This window comes from Pseudonaja textilis, unplaced genomic scaffold (assembly GCF_049901715.1).
Source record: "Pseudonaja textilis isolate UNSWEBS1 unplaced genomic scaffold, rPseTex1.2 PTEXSCF27, whole genome shotgun sequence".
NCBI lineage: Eukaryota > Metazoa > Chordata > Lepidosauria > Squamata > Elapidae > Pseudonaja > Pseudonaja textilis.
The window spans coordinates 373,218-396,708 of NW_028262878.1; the positions used below are offsets into that span (position 1 = coordinate 373,218).

A 23,491-nucleotide genomic window follows, 5' to 3' on the forward strand; every position below is an offset into this window, starting at 1 on the left:
AAGTGGGAGGGAGGGGAGAAAGAGAAGGCTATGAATTCCTGCTGAATTGAAGAGACAATCGAGTTGGAAGGCATCCTGGAGGTCATTGAGTCCAACCCCCCTCCTCCAGTGGGAGACCATGTACCATTCAGAATAAGAGAATAACAGGGTTGCAAAGGGGCTTGAGAGGTCTTCTAGTCCAACCCCCTGCTCAAGCAGACCCTTACAGAATTATAGAATAAGAGACTTAGAAGGGTCCTTGGAGATCTTCTACTCCAACCCCCAGCTCAAGCAACAGACACTAGACCATTCAGAATAACAGAACCACAGTTTAAAGAGACTTTGGAGGTCTTCTAGTCCACCCCTGTTCAAGCAGGAGACCCTTACAGAATCATAGAATAAGAGTGGGAAGGGACCTCAGAGGTCATCTAGTCCAACCCCCTGCTCAAGTGGAAGACTCTCTTACGAGAGTAAGAGAACAGGGCTGCAAGGGGCCTTGGAGGTCCTCTAGTCCAACCCCATACTCAATTGGATCCTTGCAGAGCCATCAAATAACCGGAGTTTGAATGGGACCTTGGAGGTTGTCTAGTCCCACCCTTGCTCAAACCAGAGAGCCTACACCACTTCAGAGTTCAGAGAGAATTGGAAGGGACCTTGAAGGTCATCTAGGCCAACTCCCTGCTCGAGCTGGAGGCCCTCTTACCATTCCAGGCCAAGCGTCTATCCGGTCTCTTCTTCAAAGCCTTCAGTGATGGAGCACTCCCAACTTCCAGTGGCAAGCAGTTCCATCATCCTCGCCATTCAGAAGTTTCCTCCTTCGTTCCAGCTTGCTTCTCTCCTCAGCGAGTTTCCATCCGGTGCTTCTCATCTTTGCCTTCCGGTGTTTTGTGAAAACAAATGGAAACCCACCCCCTCTTCTTATACCGGATTCTTTCTATTGTCCTTCAATATTGGATTCTTTCTATTGCCCTTCTTTTCATTCAATGGGACATATCCGAATCCACCGTTGTGGTTTTTTGGGGGGTACGTTTTCATCTTCAGACTCGTTGGCCCCATCGCTGCTCTTCTCTGCAAGTTCCCCCCCAAATGTGGGATGATCTTGACATGCTTTGGGCAGGCAATCCAGCTTTCCTTGTTGTTGGGCAATTCAAACCAGGGTTAACAACCAATTTGGTGAGTGCGCGTGTGCATGCGCTCTATGCGTCAATATAATCCTTTGGTCTTTTTTTGGGGGGGGGGAAGCAGTGCATTCCTTAAAGGCTTCAGATAATTGCTAGGCGGCTGAAACTGTTGGCGCGCAAGACTATTACCAGAGAGCATGATGGATGACTCTTAGCTATGGATGTGTCCCATTGGAGAATATACATCCAGGGGGTGGGGGAAAATTTGTGAATTTTGTTGGATGTATGCTGTGTATATACATACAATAACAAGAAAAAAAGAATAAAAAAACAGGTTCAAGGGTGAAATGATGTGCCTTAGAGTTGGCTGCACCCAGGTTGTTGGGTATATGGATACACCAACCAGGTTTGGGTTGAATAAATATGTAAACCTAGGATTAAGTGTCTATGTAGCTTTAAGCAAGAAACTGCAATGTCATTGTGGGTGCGGTTGCAGGCAGTAATAAAGGTAGGAAGGGAAACGTAATAGCCCCGGCTTCTGGATGCACCTGGTTCTGTTCCTGGTCTGCTGCCTACTGTTTTGGAACGTCTGCTTGCTTTTGGAGGCTACTGTGCCAGATACCATTTCAACTGAACACAAGGACTGTTTGCTTGGTGAGCTGAGGATTCAGCGTTGTCTTTGAGAGAAAGGTATCGGGAGGAGAAGATTTACAAGCAGATAAGAACATTGTATTGACTGTTAATGGACTTGATAATTGGATGGATATACTGGATAATGATATATGGACTGAATGACACTTCTTAACCTCTGTGTGCAATAAATAACTATTTTAAAACCACAAACAGTGTTTTTGTCTCCAGTGTGTGTATACTCTTGGGCCCACTCTCTCTCTCATTTGCCTGCCTGGCTTGACTGCTGCTGCATACTCTGCTTGGGGGTTTATCCCCAAACACTAACACAGGTTAATACCGATGTGGCCACTCCTAATAAATGAAAAAATAAACTCTTTAAGACTTGTGATTGGAATGGGGGGGTGGATTGTTGGAGCCCTACATTTTAAGCTCTTTTTAAACCTAGTTACTTACCTTCTACTGCAGCCCCCCCCCCATTCAAACAGCTGAGGTGCTGAAAACCACACTGCCACGCAAATCAGCCGTGCTAAAAAAAAAAAAAAAAAAAACTTAGGAAATAAAAGCACAGGAAAGAGCAGGGGTGGGGCCAAGTGCTTATCAGAAGAACTGGTTCACATGAACCAGTTGAATCCCACCCACCCGTCTTTTGCACTTACACCCTACGAACATACATCCCCACAACTGTAAGAAAGCCTTTATTGCAAATAAACATAGCTCAAGAAAATAATAGACATCATAATTATTGTCATAACACATCTAGAATAGGCCGTTGGGGTTAATGGGGGGAATGAAGTGGCCGGCGTGGTGTCTTTCAGAGGCTGCTCGTGGAAGTGGGTGCAAGCACAGGCGGATGGGATGTAATGGAGTTTCCTGGGTTCAAAGGTGTGGCATGGAGTTGGTGGGAGGGACAACAGTCTCTTCCGTCTAGTGTCGGGCCTGACTGCCATCTCCAATCGGCATTTGCTGGGCCCCCAGACCCTCTCAGCAAAAAAAGAAAAAGTCAGTCACAGGAGGAAGCAGGTGGGTGAGTGAGGGAAGACCACCCCTGTTGATCCCCAATTCTTGCAATTCTTCCTGAACACCGAGCAATCTCAATATGCTGAGGAACTCCAGCATGAACGAACGATGTAGGCAACGATGGGCATTGTGCATTTCTCAAAAGGCGACGTGGTGGGGAGAACTGCCATGCACAGGTGGGGGACCCCCTCCCAAATGTTGGGAAGAAAAGTGGGATGGGGCAACAGAGAGGGCAAGCCCCTGCATGCTCAGAGGCGCAAGCAATTGACTGGCTGCTCTGGACAAGGGGAGCAAAGATGTCCTTTGTTCCATTGACCCAACAGCTCTGGGCACGGAGTGGGGAGATTTCTGACTGCTCAACCTTTGACACCCCCCCCCACCAATCCTGCCAGACTCATCCCACTCACAAGGATCGAGGGGGAGGTCCCACCATCCAGAGCGTTTGCCGCCTCTGCAAGGCATCACTTCCTCTCCTCACCCTGAAGGAATGGGGTGCCTGCAGATGACCTCATGGCTCCCTCATTCCGAACATGGTTTTGTTACACATCCTGAAGCCCGCCAACCTAAGCTGGCAAAAAATCCCTTTGGACCCACTTTTATTTTGGGGTGGGTGGGTGGGTGGGCAGACAGCCACGGTTGTTTTAGCTGGCCATGGTTAAGAGGGCAGGTGGCTTCCGCGGATGCGAAGCAGCTCCAAAAAGGTGCAAATCGGCAACACGGGAAGGAAAGGGGCTCTGGGAACTCAGGATGCCCCCCCCTTCAAACATTGCTTCCATCTCACCCACCCTGTCCCCCATATATTGGGGCAGTGTTGGTTAACCTTTTGGGCTCCTATGCCAAAAACTGCCCAAGCGCTTATGCACTCGTTTCACCAAGAAGGCAATACACACACAATCCCACCCCCACCCCCTTACATACACTGCATCTCACAGCTGATTTTTCAGCTGGTTTGAGGCCTTTTTCAGCCTCTCAAAGGCTTGAAAAAAGCCTCTGCAGGCCAAATTGGCCCATTTTGTCACACGAGCCTATTATTCATCCTGCAAAGCCTGCAGAGGCTTTTTTCAAGCCTCTGGGAGGCCGAAAAAGGTTTCAAACCAGCTGAAAAATCAGCTGTGAGGCATGCACCATGAGCTAAGTTTGCCTGCAGCTCACGTGCTGGCACAAATGGCTGTGTACCACCTGTGGCACACATGCCACAGGGTCACCATCATGGTATTGGGGGATAAGTAACCAAATTTCCAGGAGTTCCCCAACAGGATTGCTGGATTTTACTGCCATTTCCTGCATCTTTGCAGGGAGGCCAATTTTGATCCAAACAAAAAATTGCAGAGTCTTCCCAGACCCCACCAGCAGCCCAAAAATTTACAACCTCTCAGGTTGTTTCACCTTTTCAACCTGCCTTGGCTTGGCACACCAGGAGGAACATTACCAAAAAGCCTTCAGGAGGGAAGAACCACGCCTGCCTTCGGCAAGCAATGTCATATGATCCCTGCCATTGTCGCCCATACACAACCACATGCAGCCAAAAATGATGACAAAGGGGTTACAAAACCACATCGCGCCTGGCTAAAGCAGGAAGGGGTGCTGTACCTGGCCTCCTGGCACCTTGGGGAATAAAGGGGAGTGGACAGCTGGTTCTCTCTCTAGGGCAGCAGCTACCAAGGTTTGGGCACCATGGAGCAGTTCCATGTAGGAAAGTTTTTCCACAGACCAGAGGAATGTGGTTTTGTGGGCTTACTGCATCCCACACGTATGCAGATGGATTGTTTGCATGGACCGGTTCCCAGCAGGCTACAAATCGGGTGTCGGTACATGGACTGGGATTGGGGAGCCCTGCTTTAAGCCTCAACTTCTGGGCCAGCTACAGAGTTCAAACATTTCCCAACTTTTGTCACTCGCCCCTCTTGTCCTTCAACGCTGAGAGAACATAAACTTGAGGACAGAATTTGGAGGCTGTCCCTGCAGCTGGCAGGGGCAGGGCTGCCCCCCTTTTCTGGCTTTATTGGGCCCAGCCAATGGCCAAAAAGCCAGCTACATGTCCCGAGCGCAGCAACTCAACAAACAGCTCTTCCAAAAAGCAGGGACCATCCTTGGGCACAAATTCCAGAGGAAGAAGCTTCTAGGCCTCTCGAGCCCTAGGACGACTACCACTGGCCTTGCTTCAGGGGCTGCCTCTGTACTGGCCAAACTATCCATACAAGAGCAGACAGTACTGCCTTAAACTGGGGAAATGAGGAGCAAATTGCCCCCAGCTCTGGCCGACTTGACTTTAAACAAAAGTTAGACCACAATTCTTTCACTCCTGTTTTCTTTTTTGGAGGGGTGGGGTGAGCTCATCTGTTCCTCTGTGATGGGCCAAGCTCTCAACATGCCTCCAAAGTGGCATGGCTGAATTTCACCAGCTTAAAAAAAGGGGGGGATGGTTTCCACCCAACACCCAGGTGGTTTTATCTCGGGGTTAGGACTTAGTTAGAATGTACCCCTCAAAGCACGCTGGGAAACAGCCAAGGAAGGAGACTAATAGTTGGAGGGCTGGATTCTTCAACAGCTGCTGGTGGGAGGCACCCTCCATTGACCGGGCTGCAGACTACGGGCAACCTGCTTGTGCCAATCAAATTTCCCGACAACCCACCACCCCGCATCCGACCCATGCACGGTTTGTGTGCCTCTTCATGGATCCGCACCCCAGCGACAGGTTCTTGCACACCGTTTGTGCGCTCAACACACCCATCGGTGTTGAGACCTCTGCCCCGTTGCCCAGATACAATTCGTGCCACCTCTGGGCCCCCGAAATCAGCCTAGCTCAATGGGTGTCAGATGCCCAGAGGAGCTGCGATAGGGGAGGGGGAGCTGAGTCATCCTACCACCCCTGCTTTTCATCCTTTGCAGACTTCAGCAGGAGAGGAGGCCATCAACCATTCCTCCTTCCACCCTGTCCTAAGCCTGGACCCTCAACGTGCTTGCCTTGGAACGTTTGACCGTCTTTGCTCCGGGAAGGCTTTTCAGCTTAAGGCACAGACCCACCCACCCACCCCCACCACCCCCAAATTCAGTTTTCTCCCTTCCAGCAGCTCTGTCAGGGCTTGGTCCCATGCAGGAGGGGAGGGGAGCCAAATCCAGGGGCTGACAGGCCATCGGGTCGTTCTAAAGTGCTTCTTGTTCATTCTGGGGCCTCCTCTCTCCTTCTGCAAGGACCCCACCCCACCCATCTCCCAGCCCCACCGCAATCCAACTTCTTTGGTGTCAGTCCCCTGAAAGCATCAGACCATTGTAGTCACAGCTGTTGGGAAAAGAGGCGGGCTTTGTGGGGAGTGGGAGAGGAATAAATGTGGCTTTTCTGACCTGGGGGCTGATTATACTTCTCAGAGCTGAATGCCAGGCAGGGTCCCCTCCCCAATGTCTTCCAATACAAATCCCTCCCCGCTCCCCTAAAAGTTCTGCATCACTGCAATGGACCTGTACGAGGAGCCGACCAACCTGCTCAGATTGGCACGAAGCCGGACCTCCCCTGGCCGGCAAAGAGTTCAGCCACCTGGTTCGCATTGCCATGGTGGTGCGATGCCAACAGTACATTTCTGGAATGAGTTCTTTCAATTTTTTTTCCTTTCATAGGAAAACACGAGGTGGGGAATGCAAAGCCCTGAGGGCCAGCGCACTGTGCGGGGATGTGGTGAGAGCCATGTATGAGGCACTGCCCCCCCCCCACCCAACCGGGGTTTATTGAAGGGTGCCGCCCTCAGTCAAGTTTCCAAAAAAAAGGGGGGGGTGCTCTTCCATCTTCAACGTTTGGACTGCTGCCAAGTTCTGAGTCTTTCCTTCCGTCGTTTGGGAGTAGATGAGGGGCGTCCAGGGAGATTTGGGGGAAGGGGGGCTTGGTGGTAAGACAAGGGGTGGGCACGTCTTTGGTCCTCCTGCCATGTTGACACTTTTTTTTGAAGGGTGGGGGAGAAAGAGTGCCCTTGTTGGAAGGATGGATTGCTTCTTGAGACAGGTGGGTTAGATCGAAAGAGAGTCTGCATGCTTCCGTAGAGCAGGAGGGGTGGCAGATGGGGGCTTCCAAGTCCAGGATACATGCATATACCCCACAGGTCGGCACCAGGGGGCACTGCCAGGAGGGTGGGGAAGGAGATCCATGGGGAGTCCAGTCCTGGCCCATCAGTGCTTGCCCCATGCAGGGGAAGTTACCGCAAAGAATCGGGAATCGAACATAGTCTGGGATTAGGGGCAGTTGGGTGCGCCTGCCCACCCTGCTGGAGTTGAAGGGTGCGTGTTGGGCAGGGGAGGCCCAGCCAGGCACGGCCGGGGGCGTCACGGGCACCGGGCTGAAGCTGCCTCAGATGAGGCGGGTGCGGAATGACCAAGGAGGCCCGACCAGCATGGCAGAGGCAGTGAAGCATCTCACTTGGGGCTTCCATGGGGGCGGTGGGCCGAGGGGCAGCTGACAAACCCTTGGGCTTGGCGGTGACAAGCGGGGGTTGCCCCAGGGGCACGACTGAGTGGGTGCTGGAGCTGGGCAGCTGCGGCAGGCCCAGCCGGTGTTGGCAATGGAGCATCTCCACATGGGGATCCAGGAGGGCGGGAGGGGTGCTCAGTTTTGGGCCTTGCTCCAGGCCAGGGGCCACCCCTTGGAGGTGCCCTGAGGGGCCGGCCGCATGTTGGCTGGGGGGAGGCGGGTCCACAGGAAGATTCTGCCCATGAGGGGCCCCATGTTGGGCGGACGGGGCCGGGCGGTGGATGCTGGGGGAAGGATCTCCGGGAAGATCCGGACGAAGGGCTGGCGTGGCTCGCTGCGCCACCAAAGCGGGGTCCCCCGGGAGGGCTTGCTGTAGCGTCGGCGCAGCCAGGAGGGTGCTAGTCAGTGGATCAGCCCCCAGCACCTGCCGATGGGTACGCTGGTGCGCCCGCAGCGCTGACTCCCCCTTGAAGCGCTTGGGGCAGGAGGAGCAGGCATGGGGCCGCTGCTGCGAGTGCGTGCGCTGGTGGGCCGCCAGGTTGCCCTTCTGGCTGAAGCGCCGCCCACAGGTAGCACAGGGGAAGGGCCGCTCCCCCGAGTGGATGCGCCGGTGGGTGATGAGGTTGGCCCGCTGGTTGAAGCGCTTCCCACACTCGGTGCAGGAGAAGGGCTTCTCACCGGTGTGGATGCGCTGGTGAGTGATGAGGTTGGGCCGCTGGCTGAAGCTCTTCCCGCAGACACTGCAGGGAAAGGGCTTCTCCGTCGAGCGGCTGCCCCGTGGCAACAGCACCTTGGGCTCAGGGGCAACTAGCCCCTCCTGCACGGCGTGGGTGCGCTGGTGGGCTGCCAGGTTGGCCTTCTGGCTGAAGCGCTTGCCGCAGCGCAGGCAGGGAAAGGGCCGCTCGCCGGTGTGGACCCGCTGGTGGGTCAGCAGGTTGGGGCGTTGGCGGAAGCGCTTGCCGCACTCCAGGCATGGGTAGGGCTTCTCGCCGGTGTGGATGCGCCCATGCGTGATCAGCCCTTGCTTCTGCCGGAAGCACTTGCCGCACACCACGCATGTGAAGGGGCCCGAGCCCAGGCCTTGGGAGGGGCGTCCAGGGCCACTCAGGCTGGGCTTGCAGGAGGCCGCTTCCTCCTTCTTGACCCGGGGCTGGGGTCTCAGCTGCCCAGGGTTGGGGGCCAGGAAGAGACCCGCCCGGGAACTTTCGGGAAGAGCTGGTAGCGTTCCAAGCTGGCCACGAAACTGGCCCTCTTCTGGCCGCCCTCTTCTTCCTTGATGGCTTTGCTCCGTCCGGCAGCTGTTCCAGAGAGGACAAAAAAGGGAGGGGGACGGGACAAAACAGAAATTAAATAATGCAGGGGTTGCTGATTCCCGACACACTACCGGGCCACGGTCTATTGAGAATCGGGACACGAGTGCATATATGGGCACAGAGCTCACACGTGCATCTTCCCTCGTGTGAACGATGGGCTCGTGTGCGCTGGCATGCCTGTCACTCAGACAGAATATCCTCTTCCCCCCCCTGCACTGGGCCGTCAAGCCAAAAATTGTGTTTGACATTCTGTTTTTATTTTCTGCGACTTCGACTTTCCCGTCCACTCGTTTCCACCTCGGGAGACACAATGCTCCTCTCTGTTTCTCGGCCGAGGAAGCCAACGTCGTCCAAAGACGCTCCCGTTGGGTCCCATGGCTGGTATGGCTATATGCTAAAGGTGAATGGAACGCTGTTACCTTCCCATCAAACTGGTACCTATTAATCTGCTTGCGCTTTCATGCTTTCGAACTGCTAAGCGGGATCTGGAGCGGGTAACAGAAACTTGCCCCATCAGAGCAGCTCAGGTCTCAAAATGTCCCGTTTTAGCTCAGCGTCTCTAAATGCTCGGCCATCATCCCTGAATCCATCTTTCTCTGGATATGATCCCGTAGTATGGTCTTAGTACAGGTCAAGTCCTCGACTTTAGGGACCGTTCAAAGTTACAACGGCAACGGACAAAATGACTTATGACCGTTTTTTCCACCCTTCCAAAGTAGACTGGGGCAAAATTGAACTTGTCTTCTTTTACACGTGAATTTTTTGGTTCAATTGCAGTTGTTACGTCGAGGATGCCCCTGTATTGTTATTTATCCTTTTTATTATCTTATTAGTTTCCCACTTATTATATTCTTTTCTCTGTTGCTTTGCATGCACACGGATTTGCCTGTGTACGGGAGACAAATTCCTGGATTTGCTCCACCCTAAAACCAGGCGCTCCCCAGCCTTCCATACCTTGGCAGGCACCAGTGCAGAGTTTGCCTTCCTCCAACTTCTGACTGTCAGTGACCCCGAGTTCCTCCCACCGTTCAATCCAAGACAGGCTCTCGGGTTTGAAGAAACGGTAACCTGCCGGGGGGGGGGAGAGGAGGAGAGAAAGAAATCACAAAGCAACAGGTGAGCCCATAAATTTTTCCTGGAATTTTCTGGAAGGAAGGGATGTGCTTTGAGGCAGCTCATCTCCTGGGTACCACCAAGCCCATAGGGCAGCCCTGATTTGGGCTGAGAGTGGGGGACTGGCCCAAAGTCCCTCAGCGGGTTTTTGTGCTGAAGGTGGAACTAGAACTCCCATTCTCCTGGTGATTGGATCCAAGTCAACCAGTTGTCTTTCCTAGCTAAGGCGGGACTAGAACTCCCCATCTCCTGGTTATTGGCTCAAAGTTAACCAGACATCTTTCCTAAGTAAGGGACTAGAACTTGTCTCCTAGTGATTGGCCCAAAATCACCAAGTCATCTTTCCTGCCTAAGGTGGGACTAGAACTCCCACTTTTCTGGTGATTGACTCAAAGTCAACCAGTCGTCTATCCTAAGATGGGACTAGAATTCTCCTGGTGATTGGCCCAGTCACCCAGCTGTCTTTCATGACTAAGGCAGGACTAGAACTCCCAGTTGTCCTAGTTTCTAAGCCAGCACCTTCACCCCTACACCAAGCTAGCACAACAATCAAGCTAGTCTTGAATTCAACTCAATCGAAAGACGGGCACTGGCTTTTGGGAGCCGAATTATAGTATTTATAGTACTTCGAATTCTAATTGTACCCAGTTTCCCAAAATATAAGGCCCAACTAGAAAATAAGCCCTAGCATGAATTTTTGGGGATGCTTGTAATATAAGCCCTACCCCAAAAATAAGCCCCAGTTAAGATTGTCAACCCCACTGACGCATTTGGAATCTTATTTTCCTGAAATTAAGACCTAACCAGAAAATAAGCACTAATGGGTCTTTTGGAGTAAAAATTAATATAAGACCTGGTCTTATTTTCGGGGGAAACATGGTAGGATTTCCCCTCCCAGTGAACTGAGATGAGGAAATAATCTCCCAAAGTGGCCACAAAGGTTCTTCTTGGCCAAGGAAGGCTATCCCACTCCAACTGCCAAAACGTTGTGTCACTTGACACCCCTGAAGGGCCACAGTGTGTCACACGCCAGCAACCCGGCTCAACGCACAGAGTCAGGAAACAAAACCTTGAGGAAATGAAACATAATTGCGCTCTCCAAACCCTGGCCAGCATGGATGTGTCTCTGTGTGTATGTGTGTGTGTGTGTGTGCGGGATCAGCCCTGCGGATGTTACCTGGACATGGATTGGTGGGAATCCCGCGAGTGGAATCCAGCTGGTCGCCCACGCACGGCTCTCCAACCCGCTCAATCCGAGACAGAAGATCTGGTTTGAGAACAGGATAGCCTGGAAAAGATTTGACAGGTCACAGCCGGGGCAAGACAAACCAGCCACTGGTGGGTTTCCATATTTTTTCCTACTGGTACATCAGAACCGGTCTGAACCGGCTGAATCCCACCTCTGGAACCAGCCCCTTCTCTCTGGCAGCTGGTCAAAGGGAGACCCCTCTTCCCTGGGTCTCAAGAGGGAGGGGGTCGTTATCCAGCTGCCCCACCCAAGGAGGATGATTGTGGGGTCGTTGTTGCTCGCTGAGCCTGGTGGTTTTCTTGCCAGACCTTTCATGACCAAACTAGGTAACATCATCAGTGAATGAAAGGAAGAGGAGGACGACGATGACTCTGGGATCCTTGGTGCTCTCTGAACTTGTTTTTTCTGTTCAGATGATTGATTACCAAACTAGATAACAGCTTCAGGGCAAGAAAGGAAAGGGGTTTGTGGAGGTACGGAGAAGAGGATGAGGAAGAGGGGAGGAAGAGGAGGACAGAGTATGGGACCCTTGGTGCTCTCTGAGCTGGGTGGTTTCCTGGCAGGTGTTTCATTACCAAACTAGGTAACATTATCAGTGCATGAGAGGAAGGAGAGGAAGGAGAGGAGGAAGAAGAAGAGGAGGAAGAGGAGGAGGACTGTGGGGTTCTTGGTGTTCTCTGAGCTTGGAGGTTTCCTGGCAGATGTTTCATTACCAAACTAGGTAACATTATCAGTACAAGGGAGTGGGGTTTGTGGAGGAGGAGGAGGAAGAGAAGGAAGGATGGTGGGTTCCTTGGTGCTATCAGAGCTTGGTTTTCTTGCAAACGAGTTATTACCAAACTAGATAACAGCTTCAGGGCAAGAAAGGAGTGTGGTTTGCGGAGAGGAGGAGGAGAAGGACAGTTGGGTCCCTGGTGCTCCCTGAGCTTGGTGGCTTCCTTGAAGACATTTTCATGACCCAACTAGGGAACACAATGAAGACAAGAAAGGAGTGTGGTTTGTGGAGGAGGAGGAGGAGGAAAAGGAGGAAGGACCATTGCGTCCCTGGTGCTCTGAGTTTTGAGGCTTCCTTGAAGACGTTTCAGGACCCAACTAGAGAACATCATCAGTGTTAGAAAGGAGAGGGATTTGCGAGGAGGAGGAGGAAGTTGAGGAGGGGGAGGTGGGAGGAGGAGGACGACGACTGTTGGATCCCTGGTGCTCTGAGCTTTGTGGCTTCCTTGAAGATATTTCATGAGCCAACTAGGGAACTTTATCATCAGGTGGGGTGTTCTTCTTACGTTCCTTCCCAGCAGCCTCTTGTCCCTACAGCCCCCTCCCCAGGAAACCCCTCATGCAGACACACACATACACAGTCCCAGCACGGCTCTTACCAAGGGAGGTCACCAGCTCGTAGTTCTCCATCACAACATCCAGAGATGATGGAAGTTTTCTGAGCTCCTTGGGGAGGAAGGACGATGACGATGACCAGCTCAAGCGTCACCTGCTGGGGGGGGGGGGGAAGGCACACACACCTACATCCCTCTGCTCAAAACAACCTGGAGCTCAGAACTACAAAGCCCATCTTGGGAGGCCCGGAATGCAGAGTTGGAAGGGACCTTGGAGGTGGTCTAGTCCAACCCCCTGTTCAAGGAGACCCTATCAATCAATCCATCCATCCACCTGCAAGAGATGCTCATGAGGGGCGTTCCCAGTTGGAGAATTTGATGCCTAACAACTCTTTAATCTCCTTTGACGGTTGGTCCTTTCCTCACTACCGTTTGTTTAGGGACGGTTCACTGTTACGACAGGACTGAAGAAAGCGACCGAGGAGGGTTTTTCACACACCGTTGCAGTATCTCCATGATCAAAATTCAGGCATTCAGCATCGGGTTCCTTACAATGGGAGTGGGGTGGGGTGGGAGGGCACATGATTTCCTTTTGCAACCGTCTGACGAGCAACGTCAGGAGGAAGACTGGGTTCCCTTCACAACTGTGGGACTTGCTTAATGACCGGGGCCAGAAAGGTCATTGCACGGGGGCAAAACTCACTCAATCAGGGTCTCGCTGAACGACATGTTATGTTCCGTTGGGGTCGTTAAGTCAAGGACTATCTGTATCAGGGTTGTTATCCAGACCCTTACTCACCTAAGAACTGCAGGGTTTGCTTAATGACCGTGGCAAGAAACCTCATCCAATGGGGCAAAACTCACTTCACCGAGGTCTCGCTTAATGACAGAAATGGGGGGCTCTGTTGTGGTAAGTCGAGGATTGCCTGTATACTGCTGGTATTCTGGCTGGGAGAAAGACTGACAATGGATGGATGGAGAGGCAAGCAGGCAGGCAGGCAGATAGGTAGATAATACAGATGATTTATAGATAGATGATACATTAGATAGTTGATAGTTACATAGACGATTCATTAGATAGATGTGTATATATAAATTGATAATTAGATTAGATAGATGATAGTTAGATACAGAATAGACATTAGATGAATGACAGATATTTAGATGAAAGATATATACATACATATATATATACATACATACATACATACATACATATATGTTTTCTGAGGTTCTCGTGGGTATTTGTATGTGGATCTTTGGTTGTTCGGGTTTTCTCTCGCGTAAGATTCAAAGTATCTAGGCAACGTTTCGATGAAGTCTCATTCATCATCTTCAGGCTTCTGTCTTCGGCTCTGTGCTTCTCAGAGTGATGTGAGATTGCAGCTGCTTCTTCCTTTTAACTGCTAGTGGGGGTGGGACTTGATTGGGTGGGGGCTTGGCTGTGTTCTGATTGGGTGGGGTGTGTTCTCATTGGTAGGGGGTTTGGCTGTGTTCTGATTGGTTGGGGGTTGGCCCCAAATCCCCAGCAACTAAGACTAACCCGAGCACAACCAAGCCCCCACCTGAACAGAACACGCCTCCAGCCAATCAGAACACGGCCAACCCCCAACCAATCAGAACACAGCCAAACCCCTACCAATGAGAACACACCCCACCCAATCAGAACACAGCCAAGCCCCCACCCAATCAAGTCCCACCCCCACTGGCAGTTAAAAGGAGGAAGCAGCTGCAATCTCACATCACTCTGAGAAGCACAGAGCCGAAGACAGAAGCCTGAAGATGATGAATGAGACTTCATCGAAACGTTGCCTAGATACTTCGAATCTTACGCGGGAGAAAACCCGAACAACCAAAGATCCACATATATATATATATATAAATTATATACTATAAATTATATACTATATACCAGGGGTCGCCAACCTTTTGGACCTCAGGGACCACCAAACTCATTTTAGATCCCAGGGACCACTAACTGGTTCTGTGGGTGTGGCCTAATTTGTGGGTGTGGCTTGGTGGTCATGTGACTGGCTGGGCATGGCTTGTATGTAAATATTATATTTATATAAATATTGAATTTTTTATAAAAAAAACTTTTACCCAAAATCAGGCAAAGCAGGCAGATTGAGTTGCTCACAGAATCATTCTGTGATCTATCTGCCATTGGCTAGCTCAGTCTCTCAAATTTGCTTGCCGTGAGTCTGCACTGAATTTGCTTGCAAGCTAACCTTCAGTCCTAAGGTTCGGCTGTACTTAAAAGCAGAGCTGAAAATCTAAAGACTAGCTAGAAAGCAAGAAATCCAACCATTTCCTGCTTCCTAGCTAATCTAAATCTCCCAGTACAGCAGAACAGCTGATGGTCGGAAAAATAGCAATTTAGCAGGCAAGTTTACCAGGTAAAGAATGGGCAGGGAGGGTTCCTGTGGGCCATGTGGGCAGCGCAGCCTTGTTTCTGTGCAGCCTGCATTAATTGCTTTGGGGGGGCGCTCTGGGGGTAAGATTTCTCTGCGGCCCACCAAAATTTTCTCACGGCCCACTGGTTGGCGACCACTGCTATATACTATATACATATATAGTATTAAAAAGCTTATGACCACAATCTTATGTTGCTAAGTGAGACGTTTGTGAAGTCATTTGGTTACTGCCCCATTCATGTTCTCGCCATGGTTATTAAATGAATGCAGCTTCCCCATTGAATTTGCTGATCAGGTCACAAAAGGTGATTGCGTGAGCCCCCCCAGGATGTTGCGTTGTAAATGTGAGTCAGTTTTCAAGTGTCTGACCACTAGGGATGCTGCAACAATCGTTAAGTGTGTGTGTGTGGGGAAAAGAAGTCACTTCTTCCAGCGGCATCGTAACACCGGTCACTCAGAGAACTGTCGTAAGGCGAGGACTAGCTGAATTAAGACACACACACACACACGTGTGCGCATGTATGTATATATATGTATATGTATATATGTATGTGTGTGTGTGTGTGTATATATGTGTGTGTGTGTGTGTATGTATATATATGTGCGTGTGTGTATGTATGTATGTATCTGTATGTATATATATATATATATATATATATATATATATATATATTTGTTTTCTGAGGTTCTTGCGGGTATTTGTATGTGGATCTTTGGTTGTTGGGTTTTCTCCGCGTAAGATTCAAGTATCTAGGCAACGTTTCGATGAAGTCTCATTCATCTTCTTCAGGCTTCTGTCTCCGGCTCTGTGCTTCTCAGAGTAATGTGAGATTGCAGCTGCTTCCTCCTTTTAACTGCCAGTGGGGGTGGGACTTGATTGGGTGGGGGCTTGGCTGTGTTCTGATTGGGTGGGGGTGTGTTCTCATTGGTAGGGGTTTGGCTGTGTTCTGATTGGTTGGGGGTTGGCCGTGTTCTGATTGGTTGGAGGCGTGTTCTGTTCAGGTGGGGGCTTGGTTGTGCTCAGGTTAGTCTTAGTTGCTGGGGATTTGAGCTGGTGAGTTGTGATCTTGCTGTTTGGCTTCTAGTTCGTGGTCCTTCTGCATCTTCATAGTGGGTGTCGGTTTGCTTCATGTATGGCTCAGAGGGGTTTGAAGTGGGTAGTGATGCAGCTGCAGTGCAGCTTCTGGTCCATGGTCGTGTCTCATTTTCTGAATGGGTGGGAGTCTGTTTTCTATATGGAAGTGTGGTGGTGGCATCTTGTGTGGCTCTCATGGGTGTGGGTCTGGTGTCCTTCTTCATGTTAGGTACTCGTCTGTTCATGAGGCGGGTTTCCAAATGGCTGGAAGGCGGGGAGGTGTCATCTCGTTTGTTCATGCTGTGTGGGCGTTTTTCTATCTCTATGGCTTCTCTGATTATTCTGCTGTTGAAGTGTTCGGTTTTGGCGATGGTTCTGGTATTTTTAAAATCAATTTCATGTCCTGTGGCTTTGAGGTGTTGGACCAGGGAAGAGGTCGTTTCTTCTTTTTGATTGAGTTCTTATGTTCTTCAATGCGTGCACTTATTCTTCTGTTAGTTTGTCCAATGTATGTGGTAGGGCAGGCAGTGCAGGGGATTTCGTATACTCCTTGGTTTTCTAATTCGATTTTGTCTTTGGGGTTTCTTAGGATGGTGGATATTTTTCTGTTTGTGCAGAATGCTGTTTTGATGTTGTGTTTTTGGAGGATCTTGCTAATTTTGTCTGTAGTGCCTTTTATATATGGGAGGAGGGCTTTGCCGTTTTCTTGTTCTCTGTCTTGGATTTTGGTTGGGGTTTCTTTTTGGATTAGGTGGGTAATCTTCTTTCTTTGGAATCCATTGGCTGTAAGTACGTTGGTGAGAGTGTGTAGTTCGGTTTTTTGGTGTTGTTCATCGGCTATGCGTTTTGTTCTGGAGATGAGTGTCTTGGCTATGGAATTGATCTGTGCTGGGTGGTGGTGTGAGAGTGCATGTAGATAGCGGTTAGTATGTGTTTTCTTCTGGTAGATGGTGTGTCCTAGGGAGCCATTGGATCTTTTGTATACCAAGACATCTAGGAAGGGAAGTTGATTGTTGGCTTCTGTTTCCATGGTGAATACCTGTCATCGCAAACCTCTACATGGAACACTTTGAAACACAAGCTCTAGAAAAATACGACCACAAACCCAAACTCTGGCTCAGATACGTAGATGACACCTTCATAATCTGGCCACACGGGAAAGAAAAACTGAACAACTTCCTCACATACCTCAACAGCCTACACCCCAAAATACAATTCACCATGGAAACAGAAGCCAACAATCAACTTCCCTTCCTAGATGTCTTGGTATACAAAAGATCCAATGGCTCCCTAGGACACACCATCTACCAGAAGAAAACACATACTAACCGCTATCTACATGCACTCTCACACCACCACCCAGCACAGATCAATTCCGTAGCCAGGACACTCATCTCCAGAACAAAATGCTTAGCCGATGAACAACACCAAAAAACCGAACTACACACTCACCAACGTACTTACAGCCAATGGATTCCAAAGAAAGAAGATTACCCACCTAATCCAAAAAGAAACCCCAACCAAAATCCAAGACAGAGAACAAGAAAACGGCAAAGCCCTCCTCCCATATATAAAAGGCACTACAGACAAAATTAGCAAGATCCTCCAAAAACACAACATCAAAACAGCATTCTGCACAAACAGAAAAATATCCACCATCCTAAGAAACCCCAAAGACAAAACCGAATTAGAAAACCAAGGAGTATACGAAATCCCCTGCACTGCCTGCCCTACCACATACATTGGACAAACTAACAGAAGAATAAGTGCACGCATTGAAGAACATAAGAACTCAATCAAAAAGAAGAAACGACCTCTTCCCTGGTCCAACACCTCAAAGCCACAGGACATGAAATTGATTTTAAAAATACCAGAACCATCGCCAAAACCGAACACTTCAACAGCAGAATAATCAGAGAAGCCATAGAGATAGAAAAACGCCCACACAGCATGAACAAACGAGATGACACCTCCCGCCTTCCAGCCATTTGGAAACCCGCCCTCATGAACAGACGAGTACCTAACATGAAGAAGGACACCAGACCCACACCCATGAGAGCCACACAAGATGCCACCACCACACTTCCATATAGAAAACAGACTCCCACCCACTCAGAAAATGAGACACGACCATGGACCAAAAGCTGCACTGCAGCTGCATCACTACCCATTTCAAACCCCTCCGAGCCATACATGAAGCAAACCGACACCCACTATGAAGATGCAGCACGACCACGAACTCGAAGCCAAACAGCAAGATCACAACTCACCAGCTCAAATCCCCCAGCAACTAAGACTAACCTGAGCACAACCAAGCCCCCACCTGAACAGAACACGCCTCCAACCAATCAGAACACGGCTAACCCCCAACCAATCAGAACACAGCCAAACCCCCTACCAATGAGAACACACCCCCACCCAATCAGAACACAGCCAAGCCCCCACCCAATCAAGTCCCACCCCACTGGCAGTTAAAAGGAGGAAGCAGCTGCAATCTCCATTACTCTGAGAAGCACAGAGCCGGAGACAGAAGCCTGAAGATGATGAATGAGACTTCATCGAAACGTTGCCTAGATACTTCGAATCTTACGCGGGAGAAAACCCGAACAACCAAAGATCCATATATATATATATATATACACACACACACACATACAGATACATACATACATACACACACACATACACATACAAATATAACAAACAAGACTAGGTATTTTAGGGATAGGGCTTATATTAGTTGCAGGCGTGAAATATATTTTATTTTTATCTTATTTTTATCATACACACAACTTGTTTTGCATTTTATTCTTGATAATACACACAAACACATATATACACACAAATAAAAAATTCTTGAGGCCACCATAAAAAAAACACCTTTCCAACTTACCTCGCTAATTTGCACCCATGGGGAGAATTTTCCAGGAACTGGTGAGCAGTTTTTTTTTCCTCCAAGCATGGAACAATCAATTTTATTTTATTTTATTTATTATTTTATTTTATTATTTTATTATTTTATTTTATTTTATTATTTTATTTTATTTTATTATCCATTTCTTTCGGTTGGCTTTTCAGGAAATCCCTGCCGAAATCAGGAAAACATATACACTGCTCAAAAAAAAGGGGGAACAGAAAAATAAGACATCCTAGATCTGAATGAATGAAATATTCTTATTAAATACTTCGTTCATTACATAGTTGAATGCGCTGACAACAAAATCACACAAAAATGATCAATGGAAATCAAATTTAGCAACCCATGGAGGTCTGGATTTGGAGTTACACTCAAAATTAAAGTGGAAAAAAACACTACAGGTTGATCCAACTTTGCTGTAATGTCCTTAAAACAAGTCAAAATGAGGCTCAGTAGTGTGTGTGGCCTCCATGTGCCTGCCTGTATGACCTCCCTACAATGCCTGGGCATGCTCCTGATGAGGTGGCGGATGGTCTCCTGAGGGACCTCCTCCCACACCTGGACTAAAGCATCCCCCAACTCCCGGACAGTCTGTGGTGTAACATGGTGTTGGTGGATGGAGCGAGACATGATGTCCCAGATGTGCTCAATTGGAATCAGGTCTGGGGAACAGGCGGGCCAGTCCATAGCATCAATGCCTTCATCTCTGTACCTAATGGCAGTCAGGCTACCTCTGGTGAGCACATGGAGGGCTGTGTGGCCCCCTAAAGAAATGCCACCTCACACCATTACTGACCCACTGCCAAACCGGTCATGCTGGAGGATGTTGGTGGCAGCAGAACGTGCTCCACGGCGTCTCCAGACCCTGTCACGTCTGTCACATGTGCTCAGTGTGAACCTGCTTTCATCTGTGAAGAGCACAGGGTGCCAGTGGTGAATTTGCCAATATTGGTGTTCTCTGGCAAATGCCAAACGTCCTGCACGGAGTTGGGCTGTAAGCACAACCCCCACCTGTGGACATTGGGCCCTCATAGAGTCTGTTTCTGACTGTTTGAGCAGCCACATGCACATTTGTGGCCCACTGGAGGTCATTTTGCAGGGCTCTGGCAGTGCTCCTCCTGCCCCTCCTTGCACAAAGGTGGAGGTAGTGGTCCTGATGGTGGGTTGTTGCCCTCCTACGGCCTCCTCCATGTCTCCTGATGTACTGGCCTGTCTCCTGGTAGAGCCTCCATGCTCTGGACACTACGCTGACAGACACAGCAAACCTTCTTGCCACAGCTCGCATTGATGTGCCATCCTGGATGAGCTGCACTACCTGAGCCACTTGTGTGGGTTGTAAACTCTGTCTCATGCTACCATGAGAGGGAAATCACCGCCAGCATTCAAAAGTGACCAAACCATCAGCCAGAAAGCACAGGAACTGAGAAGTGGTCTGTGGTCACCACCTGCAGAACCGCTCCTTTATTGGGGATGTCTTGCTACCTGCCTCTGCTTTCCACCTGTTGTCTATTCCATTTGCACAACAGCCTGCGACATGGATTGTCAATCAGTGTTGCTACCTAAGTGGACAGTTTGATTTCACAGAAGTGTGATTGACTTGGAGTTACAGTGTGTTGTTTAAGTGTTCCCTTTATTTTTTTGAGCAGTGTATTATTTTTCAAATAGGAAAAATGAACTTGAAATGGAGAGCTAAAGAAAGCTGATCATTTGTCAGCTCTTTGGTTGTGACCCTGAGCCAATCTTATTTTTTTCCCCTTTTAACATAGTGGGGTAAAATAATTCTTCTGGGAACCAAAAGTTGAAATTGGGGACTAATTTAGTCTAGTAAAAAAAAAAAAGTTTAGTCTAATTTTTTTTAAAAAAGGACCAGGAGGAACATGATAGCAATATTCCAGTATTTGAGGGGCTGCCCCAAAGGACAGGGGGGTCAATTTATTTTCCAAGGCAAGAAACAACAGATGGAAATTAACCAGGGTTGGACTAGAAGACCTTCAAGGCCCCTCCCAATTCTATTCTGACTGACTGATGGATGGAATTAACTGGAGGAACTCCTTGTCACCAGAAGTTGTGGGTGCTCCATCCCGGGAATTTTTTTAAGAAGAGACTGGACAGCCCCTTGTCTGAAATGGTTTGGGGGTCTCCTGCTGGAGTGGGGTGGACTAGAAGACCTCCGATGTCCCTTCCAACTTTCTCCTTCTGTTATTCTGCTGAAGCTCAGGGTTCAATGCTGGATTGAATATGAGTGAAACCAAGACTGGGTGGAAACCAACTCTCTCTCTCTCTTTCATTCTCTCTCTCTCTCTTTAGTTCTCTTTCTCATTCTCCTTTTTTCCCTTTCATTCTTTGTCCTCTTCTTTTCTCTCCCTCTCCTTTTATTCTTTCTCCTCTTTTCTCACTTTCTCATTCCCTTTTCTCTCTCCTCTCTCCTATTCTTTTAGTCTTTCATACTCTCCTCGTCACTTTCCTTTCTCATTCCCTTTATTTCCCTTTCGCTTTCTCCTCTTCTGTCCCATTATCTTTCTCTCCCTCTCCCTCTGATTCTATCTTTTATTTCTCTTTCATTCTACCTTTCATTCTACCTTTCTCATTCTCATTCTCTTTCATCCTTTCTCATTCTCTTCTCTCATTCTTTCTCATTTGCTCTCCTGTCTTTTCTTTCATCCTGTCTGCTTTCTTTCACTCTTTCTTTCTCTTTCTCTCATTGTCATTCTCTTTCTCAATTCTCTTCTTTCATTCTGTCACTTGATCTTTCATCCTCTTTCTCTTTTCTCTCATTCGCTCTTTTCTGTCTTTCATCCTTTCTGTCTCCTTTCTTTCATTCTCTCATTCTCTTTCTCAATTCTCTCTTCCTTTCTCTCCTTCTCCGATTCTCTCAATCTCATCCTTTCTCATTCTTTCTTTTTCTCTCATTCTCATTTCATTCTCTCATCTTTCATTCCCACTTTCTCATTCTCCCTTCCTCCTCCTCATTCTCTAGTTTTCTCTTCCATCCACTTTCTCTTCTTCTCTTCTCTTCCACTCCCACTTTCTCATTAGCTCTCTCCCTCCCTCCTTCCTCCTCTTGTTCTCTTCCATCCATTTCTCTTCTTCCCTTCCCTTCTTTCATTCCCACTTTCTCATTCGCTCCCTCCCTCCTCCTCCCTTCTCTCTGTCTCGTTTTCTCTTCCATCCACTTTCTCTTCTCTTCTCCCCTTCCCTTTCATTCCCACTTTCTCCTTCCCTTTCTTCTTTCCTTCCACTCTCATTTTCTCTCTCTCTCCTCCCCCCACCACCCCAGACACCAACCCACCATAGCTTAATGCTCCCCCTCACCCCCAGAAGAAAACCCGGGGGGGAGCAGAGACGTCACTGCAAGGCCAGATCTCCCCTCCCTCAAAAAGGAGGCCCTTCCTCCCTTGGGGGACGGGAGGGGAAGCAGGAACCCCGCCTCAAATCCAGCTTCCCCCATTCCAAACTCACCCCGCCCTTTTGCACCCCTCCCCTTTTTGGAGTGGGGAGGCCAAGTTTCATTCCTTGGCTGGATTTGAGGCGAGGGTCCTGCTCCACAAAGCCCCCTCCCTCCTTCCTCCCCCTCCCTCCACAACTAGGCCCGACGGCCCTCACCAGGCCAACCGTCGTAGGGAACCCCGCCCGGGCCTGGTTTTCTCTCCCTCCAGCCACGTGCACCCCCTCACCCCACTGACCCCACCCCCACCCCGAGACGCCAGTTCACCCCCATCGCTCACCAGACCTCACCGTGACCCCTTGACCCGGCGGGTGGGGTCGCCATAGCAACAAGGGCGATGGTCCGGGCCCCGTGGCGGACGCGTCGCGCGTCAGCGACGCATCATCGGGCCGAGACGCTGACCTCACGCGGTGACGTCAGGCGCGCGCGCCCTTTCACCCCGCCCGCGCCTGCGCACTCACTCACACTCTCTTATTCGGTCCGAAGAGGCAAGGCTGTTTTTATATATATATATATATATAAAAAAAAGATAAACAAAATGACCCGGATGAAGGAAGCGGAAGTGACGCCTCGAGATAACGACTACCTCGCCTTTCGCTTGTGCGCGCATCGGGCCCCCTTTTTTAGAGCACGGGGCGGGGAAGACGAATGCCATAGCATCACGTGACGTCCGGCGAGGTCTCGCGACATTTTGCTTCGCGGAGCCAGTTTGACAGGCCTGCCCTACAGAGGCATTTCCTTCCCCGCTACACCCGCTCCTCGCGCAGCATGACGGAAGAGAGAGTCCTTCGAATCGCAAGAGCGGCGAACCTCTGCTCTTTGGAGATTTGTTTTCACAGACGATTTCTTGCCCTTTCCCCCCTATCTCGGAGGCAAATCTCGCGAGAATTGCCCGGCGAGTCCCGATGGTTGCTTGTTTTCCTTGACCGCCCCTCCAGAAAAGCTTTTCGGCGCGCGGTTCTCTGGGAATTGGAGTTCGGCGTTTTGAAGGCCGCAGGCTTCCTATTGCAGGCCCCATGAGGCCCCGGCACCTCTATCCGCGGCCATCGAAGTGGGGAATCATGGGCTCTGTAATCCAAAGGCTGCTCCCTGTAGCTCAGTTCTGCCCTGTTATGTCTAATGAGATATTTCTCGATTATAGAGTCTTTAAAATTGGGGGGAGGGGGGGGTTCACAAAGTCCCAGAATCCCCCAGTTATGCTGGCTGAGGGACTCTGAGAATTGAAGTGGAGTTGAAGTCCACCAGCTGGGGATTATGGAGGTCAAAAGAGGAATTCTGGGAATTGAAGTCAAGTGATCCACCAGCTGGGGATTCTGGGAGTTGAAGTCGAGTTGAAATCCCCCAGCTTGGGATTCTGGGAGTCAAAGTCCATCTATGCTGTCTGGGAATTCTGGGAGTTGGAAAGTCAAATTTAAGTTCACCAGCTGGGGA

The 23,491-nt window shown here is 49.7% G+C and overlaps 2 protein-coding genes across 2 annotated transcripts in view; both read right to left on the bottom strand.

The window, feature by feature from the left end:
* The window catches only part of LOC113449938 (uncharacterized), a 53,334-nt gene extending 30,853 nt beyond the window's left edge, over nt 1-22,481 (bottom strand). The window contains 1 exon segment of the mRNA XM_087919137.1: nt 22,341-22,481. The gene's annotated coding sequence lies outside the window, so the exon portion shown is untranslated.
* On the bottom strand, nt 4,171-18,669 carry LOC113451228 (uncharacterized). Its single transcript, XM_087919136.1, is given in 6 exon segments — nt 4,171-8,409; nt 8,412-8,501; nt 9,471-9,584; nt 10,807-10,917; nt 12,252-12,361; nt 18,592-18,669. Coding segments are annotated over 5 exon segments (1,824 nt in total). The 5' UTR covers nt 12,283-12,361; nt 18,592-18,669; the 3' UTR covers nt 4,171-6,931.
* Nucleotides 22,482-23,491: the final 1,010 nt, after the last annotated feature.